This window comes from Drosophila sulfurigaster, chromosome 2R (genome assembly GCF_023558435.1).
Source record: "Drosophila sulfurigaster albostrigata strain 15112-1811.04 chromosome 2R, ASM2355843v2, whole genome shotgun sequence".
Classification (NCBI taxonomy): Eukaryota; Metazoa; Arthropoda; class Insecta; order Diptera; family Drosophilidae; genus Drosophila; species Drosophila sulfurigaster.
In genome coordinates, this window is record NC_084882.1 from 5961458 (window position 1) to 5971994 (window position 10537).

The window sequence follows — 10537 nt, forward strand, 5'->3', positions numbered from 1 at the left end:
ATACATATGTATTGAATACAGCATAATGTCGATAATTGCACACTCAAACTTTTACGCTAAAAAAGAGGCAATTATCGAAATGTACGATTAAAGTAAATACATTTTTGTGTTTTATTTTTATTTTAAACGGATGCGCATTATCATTTGACAGTTACATTGATCGCAAATTATTTTTCTGAGCTAAAACTCTTCATAAAAAGAAAGATCTACGATATTTTTGTTGAGATATATTAATGAATACTGTATAAATATACAGATCTCTTGGACTTTTTTTCTCCCTCGCTCTTTGGCACATCAATGTGATAGCTGCAATAACAATAATGATAACCACAGGTGTTGTCATTTTATATTATTAAAGACCCACACATTATACAATTGATTATAATGCTATGTTCTTATATATGCATAAAAGGTATTCTGATAAGTGTAATCAGTTACTTTGGTTTAATATTGTTGCATTTTGTACATCAATAATGACACATTGATAACAACAATTAAATACACAATGTGATAAGATTTTGGCGTAAATTGACAAAGTACGTGTAATAAAAACTATATGTGGAGACTGATATTAAATTAATAAAGATCTGTCTTTCACCCGCCATAAACATTAATTAATAATAATATGATATACATTTTCTGTCGAAATATCAACATCCTTGACAAACTATAAGATATCCTGTAATAAAGTTTTTTCATCAACTAGACAAGCAATATGTGCCAGATTATTAATGCATGTAGCGAGAAGCGAACACAACGTAAAGACAAAGAAAAGGTCTCAGTTAATTTATAAAATGCCAATGCAAAAAATACTCATTTTTGAACTCTGACACGCACACATAGCAAAAATTTCAGAGAGTGCGCGAAAGAGAAACAGAACTAAGGCAGAAGCAGAATAAACAAGAGGAGCTTGTGTATAACGCCCACGCGAATTGCAATACACAAATAAACTAAAAGCTTTGGCGCCACGACCACAACAACAAGGCAAGACATCAACTGACTTCAGTGCGTGTGAAGTGTGACGTCAGCGCACGAAATGTTTTCCCGAAGTTGACGACTACGCACCGGACCAAATGACCATTAAAGCCCAACAGATATAACAACTACGCATATACTTATGTATACTACTCGTACAACGAAAACTACGATGCGCTCTCGCTACGCTTCGGTTATTGCCGTTAATTATTGTTGGTGCTGCTGTGTTTTCACTGTTTGCTGATTTCGTTATTGTTGTTGCTGTAGGTGTATGGAGTATATACATACATATGTATGTATGTACATATGTAGTGTATTGAATTTGGTCATTCATGGAGCTGTCGTTCGTTTTGCATGTGTGCGCCTAGTTGGCTGTGTGAATGTGGAGCCTCGTTTGCTATTCACAACACGCCTTAAAGGCAAGAGAAACAACAAAATTGCGCGCCATTGGAGCGCTGAGTTGTAAAACGTGTTTTTGTTTTGCAGTAGCTGCTGCCTCTGATGCTTTTGTTGTTGTCGCTCGATGGACAAAATTGCGTAGTTTGTTGTTTTTGCTTTCAATTTTTTCTATACAATACTAATAAATAAATAGTATACATTTATGTATAAGTGCGCATATCCCTTGATGCCGATTTCTAATATAACTGTGTTTTGACCTTAGACAATAAGCATATTTCACACACAGGTGTATATGAGGTAATTTATGTGTGATTTCCATCTATAGAACACCAACACTCATGAAATGTGTGATTAGAAAATATTATTGCGGCCTTTATGCAAACAATTCTGACAACATCGCCAACTTTACGCAATAGTTAACATTTGAAAATTATGCAAACATTTCCAAACAAGCACACACACTCACAAAGTCTCTAACACACACACAACAATCCATAGACAGCTGTCAAGTCGCGCCTCTGAAGAAACATACGAGCAATGCTCAATAAAAACAGAAAAACAGAAGTGAAAAAAGTTGTATCCTTTTTGCACAAACTTTCGTCACTTTTACACACACATGCTTACAGCAGACTCACGCGCACAGACACACTCGCGCATAGATACAAATATTAGACAGACAGCGCGTCGCTTGTAAAGGGCGTTGGGTGTCTGACCATCCTTTCAACAAAATACTCAGATTGCGCACACATTCACGAATATACCCATACATAGGTATGTGTGTGTTGATATTATATATTTACTATCAGTGATACAACTTACCTGATATTCCTATTGCTTTGCTACTCTGTCCCTGCTGCAGCGATTGCTGCAGTCGTCTGGCATTCCACTACGCCTTCAATCTCCGCTGATGCTGCGGATGACAACTTCGACGGTGGCCGACCATCAAGCAGCGATTCGATACATGCACATTTTTATTTTGAATGTTATAAATTATTTATAAACATTTGCACACACAAGCACACGCATATACACTCGGGCACACTTTTTTTGAGTGGCCAACTTGCTGCTTTTTTTTTGTGGAGTTTTTCGACGTTTTTCTTTTGCTACCTGCAACACATTTGTTACGCTTTTGTTGACTCGGCTTAGTTATTGGGAGCGATTAACTATGATTTAGTATCAGTACTAACACGCCGTAGACATATAACTATATTTTAACACTCAAAAACTACGAACTATGAACGCGCACTAAACACTTTACGGCAACAAAAAATTCCATGAAAAATAAAGCAGCCATCTTTGTAGAGGTGAAGAAACATCGATGGCAAAATCGATGCATCGATGTTTTTAAAATCTTTTAAAACATCGATTTTTAGTGACAAACATCGATGTTTTTTAACAGCTAAGCAACATATATTATTAAAAATTTCATTTATTTTCGACGAAAATTATTCTTTCAGACTTTTTGTTTCTTAAAAAAAAGCTTTCCTAAAGCTGCTTTATTTGTCGGGGTGTGACCATAGGCAACCTTTCAAAAATATATGTTTAAACGCAAAATAGATATACCAAAATATACCGATTATGGTACTTGGTCCCACTTTTATAGCGATTGCACAATTTTTCAAAAGTGTAAAAGATCGCCTTATTAAAATAAGGCGTTGCTAATTTTATGTTTAAAAAAAAAGATATCGCCCTGAATAATTTTTATATGTTTTCTCCAAACTGTTGCTATTTCCACGAAAAATTACAAATGGATAAATAAGCAGTGGTTATTCCTTTTCCGACGAATGGTGGTGAAGCAACGACGGATAAGTGACAGTAAATCGAAGCTCGAAAAATACCAGAAAGCTGTTTTGGAATTTTAAGTATTTTATACCAGAAAGCTACTTATCGTGAAAACCAGTGATAAATATAAAAATATCAATATCCAAATAATCGATAGCTTTCCCCCTCATCATAACTTCAATCGATGATTTAAATGGTCAAAATTTTTGTACAGCGGCCAAATTGATACCATTTTGTTGAGTCTTAGAATTTCATATCCCCCTCATCATAACTTTAATCGATGATTTAAATGGTCAAAATTATTGTACAGCGGCCAAATTGATACCATTTTGTTGAGTCTTAGAATTTCATATTTAAGGAAGTATGTATTTATAAATTACTAATTTAAAATTATCTGCGAAGGCCAATGTATATATTCGTCTGGACAGCTTCATGTCATTTGAGTTAAGGTCTGAGTATTTGAAACATATATAATGTTAAATATAAATCGGATCAACTTATCAAAGCTATAAAGCATCATTTTAAAAATGGTGGATATGACAATTTAAAAGTTTGCGCTCAATCTATCAGTGTTTATAGAATACTGGTACTACTGCCAAATGGTATGAGGTCAAATTATGCGGCCACACTGGATTGGTAATTGTTTCGCGCACGTTGTTGTGTTGTCACATCGCATGGCAATAATATAGCATTAAAATGCGCAATCTTAAACTGCGATTTTGCAAGGAAGACACGACAGGCATTCAAAATGCCAGGCAACTGTTGCTGCTACCCGATACCGAATACAATGACAAAGAAAGGAACACCACCTACGTTGTAACCGACAGCAAAATCTACGCCGTGAACGAAACCGGCAATGACAACGATGAGTTAAAGTCTCAAATAGTTGCGGATCTTCCGGACATAGTTGGTGCAGAAGTCTTGCAGTTAAATAATTCCATCTGCGTGGCGACGGGAGCTGGTGAGGTTTTGCTCATAAATCTGGATACTTTTGACACTACTGAGGGCACCTATTGCGATGTGGGTATTGAGTGCATGGCCTGGTCCCCCAATCAAGAGGTGGTTGTGTTTGTAACCAAGACAAAAAATGTAGTGGTCATGACCTGCACGTATGAGGTGCTAGGTGAGCAAGCCCTGGATGCAGAGCTTGCCGCAGATCAGCAATTTGTTAACGTTGGCTGGGGCAAAAAGGAGACCCAATTTCATGGCACAGCCGGCAAGCAGGCAGCCAAGCAATCGCCCGAATTCCAGACGCCCGGGGATGTGCAAGAGCTCCCGCAGGTACAATATAACTCTAAACTTCAAATACTTCATGTTCTAAACATTCTAATCCTAATAGGATGTGCACATTTCTTGGCGCGGCGATGGCGCTTTCTTTGCCGTATCCTATGTAGCTAGCAATGTGGGGCGCACGTTTGGCGTGTATGACAACGAGGGCAAGCTGCAACACATGGCTGAGAAGTGGAATGGATTGCAGTCGCCACTCGCATGGCGTCCCAGCGGTAATTGGATAGCTCAGCCCCAAAGTTTTTCCAATCGACAGTCAACAATTTCGTTGTTCGAGAAGAATGGTTTGCGCCATCGGGAATTTGAATTGCCATTCGATTTGCAAACGGAATACATTGAGCAACTGCAGTGGAGCACTGATTCAGATGTGCTGGCACTGCAGACACGTACAGCGACAGATCAGAGAATCTATCTCTATACGATTGGCAACTATCATTGGTATTTAAAGCAAGTGCTGACCTTCAAGATGACTGATCGGTTGGCCTGCTGCCAGTGGTCCAGTGGTCGTGACCATACGTTATACGTATTGTTGGAGAGCGGCAAGCGTTACATGTACAGCTGGAACTGGGCTATTGACCGCTTTCGCAATGTTGTTTGCGTCACTGATGGCAAACGTGTGCTATTAACAAATCTGCATGAGGCTGTGGTGCCGCCGCCCATGAGTCAACATGTCCTGCAGGTGGACGAATACATCAATGCCATCGCTTGCAGTGAAAGTTTTATGTGCCTTTACTCTAGCGAGCATAACATATTCTCTTACAATATTCTTAACGATGAACGTGGCGCGTTTCCGATGGGGAGAGAGGGGAAATCGACACCCGGAAGAAGCGAGGAGTCGCAAATCCAAATGGCTAGTTTGCTGCATCATCATGCAGGGCATCAACTTCTAGCCACGCGAACCTTGGGCAAGAACACACATGTTCTCAGTGTGGCATACGTTCCGAATGGCGAATATCGCGTGGTGTCGTCACGAGTTCTGAGCGGCATAGTTAACGCCTCAGTCGAGGGTCTTAACGGCAATGTTTACGCGCATACAGTAAACAATGGACAAATCTTTGAGATTTCATTAGCAGAAGCCGGCAATATTGAGCACATTGGTTGGCACTACCAATTGAAACAACCTACTGATTACATTGATTGTTGGATACCCAAGGACAAGGACAATCTGAAAACATCGAAAGGTATGTAGGCGTTGAAATATGTATAAAGCCCAAGGCAAATGCAATAAATATTTCCATGTTTCCAATAGTTGCTGTCATTACACTGCGCTCACAACAATTGCTGCAGATCGACGGCGAACTCATTGATGAGGATGTGACCTCATTTATCGTTACCAACAATTATGTGATCTACACTCAGCTAAATGCGCTGCACTTTGTGGAGATAAGCAATCGTCGCAAGGTATCCACAAGAAGCATCGAACGAGGTGCAAAACTGGTGATGCATGCTCCGGATGCCCGCTTGGTGTTGCAATTGCCTCGCGGTAATCTGGAAGTGATTTATCCCCGTGTACTGGTCCTAGAGCTAATCGGTTCTTTGCTAAACGACAAACGTTACAATGATGCAATGCGTATGATTCGTACGCACAGGATAAATCCGAATATCATTTGTGATCACAATGTTCAATCATTTTGTTCCGAGCCACATGTGTTTCTAGGTGAAATTAGCGACCCTCAATGGCTGTGTCTATTCCTCAGTGAGCTGAAGAACGAGGATTACGCTCTAGGGATGTATGCCAGCAATTATGAAGCATCTCAGCAGAGTTATCCGACGGGGTACAACGTTGATATCAAAGTCGAGTTTATTTGTGGATTGCTGTGCAAATGCATGGAGAAGATGCCAGGCGACTTTCGTCTGCCCATCATAACGACTTATGTGAAGTTGGGCAAGCTTGAGAATGCTCTGCTTCTTATTTGGAAGCATAAGCAAACAGATGGGCACCTGGCGGATCAGTTGCTCAAGTACTTATTGTATCTGGTCGATGTCAATGAGCTGTACAATGTCGCCCTGGGCACATATTTGTTTGGACTCGTTCTTTTCGTCGCCCAAAAGTCGCAAAAGGATCCCAAGGAGTTTCTGCCGTATCTGAATGAGCTGAAGGCTCTACCGGAGGACTATCGCAAGTTTAAGATTGATGAACATCTCAAGCGATACGATTGCGCCCTGACTCATCTAGCTGCATGCGGAGAAGAGCATTACGACTTGGCCTTGGATCTCATTAAGCAGCACAATATATACAGAAAGGCATTGCTCATTTATCGAGATCACACAGCCATGCAGCAACGCATCCATGTGGCCTATGCGGATCATTTGCGTGCCAATGCGCAATTAGAGGCGGCCAGCCTAATGTATGAACGGGGCGGTCAGCTCCAGCAAGCGCTACTCAGTGCCAAACACACTTTGGACTGGCAGCGTGTCATTAATTTGGCTAAACGTACTGGTGAACCGATTGAACAGGTAGCCAGCTCAATGGTGACGCCACTGCAGCAGCAGGATCGACATCTCGAAGCCTACGAACTAAGCAAACAGTTCACCACGTGGACAGACGTTCCTCCGTTGCAGATACTTATCGATGGACATCTCTATGGTCGTGCCATTTTTGAGGCTAGCTTACTACGAGAAGAACTTTCAGTTGATGCTTTGGGTAAGTTCTATTGATTTCTTCTGATCCAAAAATTTGGCCTGTCCTTAGCTTTACTGTATTTGCTACGTGTTAAAAACATTTCATATTTCGTAAACAATTTTTGCAAATTTTCAAATGAAGAAGAAAGTAATTGAAAGTTAATTTATATTTTAATTGTGCTCATTTGACCACTTTTAATTCTATTGCAGTAGATAAAAATGAGACGATATGCCTTGATCATTAAACACATTCGATATTATTCGTGTTGATAATGACATATAATTTGAATGCATTCCTTATTAGGAATATTGTTCAATTGATCAAGCCCAAAGCAAACATACATTACATACAATGAAGAGTGTAGGGAATCAATACAAAATTATTTATTTTAACCTACAGCGTTTCGCACAATGTAAATTCAACAAACAAATTAACTCACTGTTTTGTAAGGGTTTTAAAAATGGGGAATAGGAAGTAATTATAAACTTAAGTCTTAAATGATATGCTAATTATCATGATAATTGCAACAGAAAAGTTGTCAAATCGATGGGAGTGGAGTACCAAGTGTTGGCAATAATCAACAGGTCAATAAATTTCAAAAACGAATATGTTTGAATGTGGGTGTTGATGATGATGAAGATAATAATGATGATAGGATAGTGAAGATGAGAATGATGACGATACTAAAGAAACAACTACGATTAAAAAATAAGCTGTCAATGCCCAACACTATAAAAATCTTTATTGATCCTTAACAAGAATCATTTGTGTCAGTTAATTTTGGCAAAAAGAAGAATCGATTTGGCACATTATTTGATTTTATTTATTTCAAAAAATTCCTATTGAAATGAAATGATTCATTGGCTTGTTTTGACATTAATTTTTATAGAAAGTCGGATACGACCATCACTGATTGGCTTTGTGGATCAGTTGAAGGCATCTCTCAGCGCGGATGAGAACTTGTTTCTGGAATACAAGCAGCGATTGCTGGACATTCGTCAACGTCAGGCGACTGTTGACGAGCGCGATGGTTTGGCTAATCACGATGTGGAAATTGATGAGGTAGATCTGCTATCAGATACCAGTAGCATGCATTCATCTCGCTATAGCCATAGCTCCCGGAGTACTGGCACAGGGTAAACAATTGCATTGTCATCAAGTTTCGAGTGAATCGTTGTGATTGAATTTTCACTTTTATTAGGAAAACCTTCCGCTCGAGCAAAAATCGACGCAAGCACGAACGCAAACTGCTCAGTTTGAAGCCAGGCAATCCATTTGAAGACATCGCGCTCATCGATGCGCTTCACAACCAAGTTACAAAGATTGCACATCAGAAACAACAACAACTTGTGCGTGACACATGTAAAGCACTAATGCAGCTCCACACGGAGGACGAACGGGCGGCGGAATTGCAGCAACAGTACGCAAGCGTCATGTCAGCGGTGCAGGCATCTTTGGACTCCATTTGGATACCTGAACTAATGGGCGGCACATCGCAACACTTGACCGGACCCAATATCGATTACATGGCGCTGCAAAAGGAGCAGCGTTATGCGTTGATAAGTGAGTTAGCTATGGTGAATTTAATTGTTCTTTAAATTCAATTTTGTATTATCTTTTAGGTCCCATAAAGCGATTGAAGCCGCAACTAAATATCACCGATTGGCAGCATACCGCCCTGCAATAAATGTTTTAAGTGTAGCCAATAAGCTGATATCGAATGTTATCGATAACTCCATTGAATACCATTTATGAAATCAAAAAATTTGCGTGTATTTCGGATTTCGATTTTCACTTTTCATGCAAATATGTTTTGATCTAATTAATATGTTAAAACCAAAACCAACGCTTGGCTTGCGCCGGGTCCGCCTCTCATTTACTTTCACTTGAGTTGTCTGAAAAAATAAATGTTGCATTAAACTTACTAATTGATGATTTTTAGTTAGTTTAGTTGCGTGCGGACTTTATTACTGCAGTTGTTGTTGTTGAATTAACTGTGAAAAAGGGGTGTACAATTGCAATGGTAATTGGTACAGACTATCATTTGGGAGGCGTTTACTTTGAAATACTTATTGCTGTGCAACGCCCTTCAAAATATTTCGTAGTATAATTTCCTGTTGCTGACACAAACAGCAGCTGCTGTTGTTTTTATTGCTGTGTTGCAGTCGCTGCTGCATTTATGTTGGCGTTGACTGAACTGTTTGCAGTTACATTTTGTTTGACAAATAACAACATCATCGTCAAAAACAGGTTTGTGATTTGTGTTATAGGTGCATTTTTGTTGTTGCCAGGCAGTTTATAAACATAGTGCACAGTGTGGCAAGCATTACTCGAATGAATAACTCAATAAAAAGTACCATTGTCATTAATATAAGAAAAAATTCAACTTTTTCGTTCTGTTGGGTTTGCTAATTTTGACTGGCCACATTAATAAGAAAGAATTTCTGAAAAGACAAACACCTACCCTCCGAATCTTTCCATAAGCAGCAGCAACAGATCAAATTCAAACATCTTTTGACAACGATGTTTTGGTGCAGATGCTGTTGGTGTAATCAGGATATAAGCCATTATATTAAAGTCAAGAGTGCTCAATTGTGAGATAAAAAGGAAAACAGTACGTTATTAATCTTAAAATATACCCAACCAAATTCTAAAATATATCGATTGCTTTATATGTATGTATGTAGATATAATAATACATTAAGCATAGAGCCAGATTATCAGCCAAAGACCCGGCAGCAACATCGTTTTTTGCAATATCAAATTGTTTTTTAAATAATTAATAAAAAAATTTCTGATCGAGAATCTATAATTATTGTAGTAGTATGTACCAAAAATCGCGACCTTAGATTAAAAATTACTATATTCAATTTTATTGATTTGTGAGGATGGAAGTGGGTGTAACAAAAATCTAAAACAATCTTGATCTGATCTAAAACAAAATCGACTCTGCTGTTGACGCTGATTAGTCATAATCATATTTTGGGGTCTACATCATGAAACACCCTAACGTGCGCTGGACATGCGCGGCTAAGATTTTCTGCGCTACGTCGCTGCCGCAGTCGCATTCGCAACTCTATTCCAGCAGCGGCGATTGGCTCTTGTGCTCTCTTCGGTTTCGTTGTTGAGTCGCATTTCAGTGAGCGCCATTGAACAGAGCGGTCGTGCGCTAGCTGCGTTCAGCTATCGGTTTGCTTTTGCACCGCGCCTCTCGGTTCGTTTCGTAGTTCGCCCGCCAAATAACTAAATAAAAATTGTGTTAATAAACAAAAATGTGAAAAGCTGCAAGCATAAAAACAGTCTCATAAATACAACAGAGTGACCAAAAGCAACAAGTGCGACAGGAAACGTGAAAAACAAAAACGAAAACAAAGCCAAAATGCAGATGAAATAATTACATCTCTACGTATAAAAATACATACATGTATATGTGTGTATGCGCTTTGAATGAAATTTCAATTATTTGTTAAT

General features: G+C 39.0%; 1 protein-coding gene across 1 annotated transcript; it reads left to right on the forward strand.

Annotated features, from left to right (window-relative positions):
* Window positions 1-3773: 3773 nt before the first annotated feature.
* Window positions 3774-8994, forward strand: LOC133837030 (elongator complex protein 1). The gene is made up of 6 exons (XM_062267676.1): window positions 3774-4437; window positions 4496-5624; window positions 5693-7087; window positions 7956-8202; window positions 8268-8629; window positions 8689-8994. Exons 1-6 carry the CDS (start codon window positions 3853-3855, stop codon window positions 8751-8753), a joined length of 3783 nt encoding a protein of 1260 aa, XP_062123660.1. The 5' UTR covers window positions 3774-3852; the 3' UTR covers window positions 8754-8994.
* The last annotated feature ends 1543 nt before the right edge of the window (window positions 8995-10537 follow it).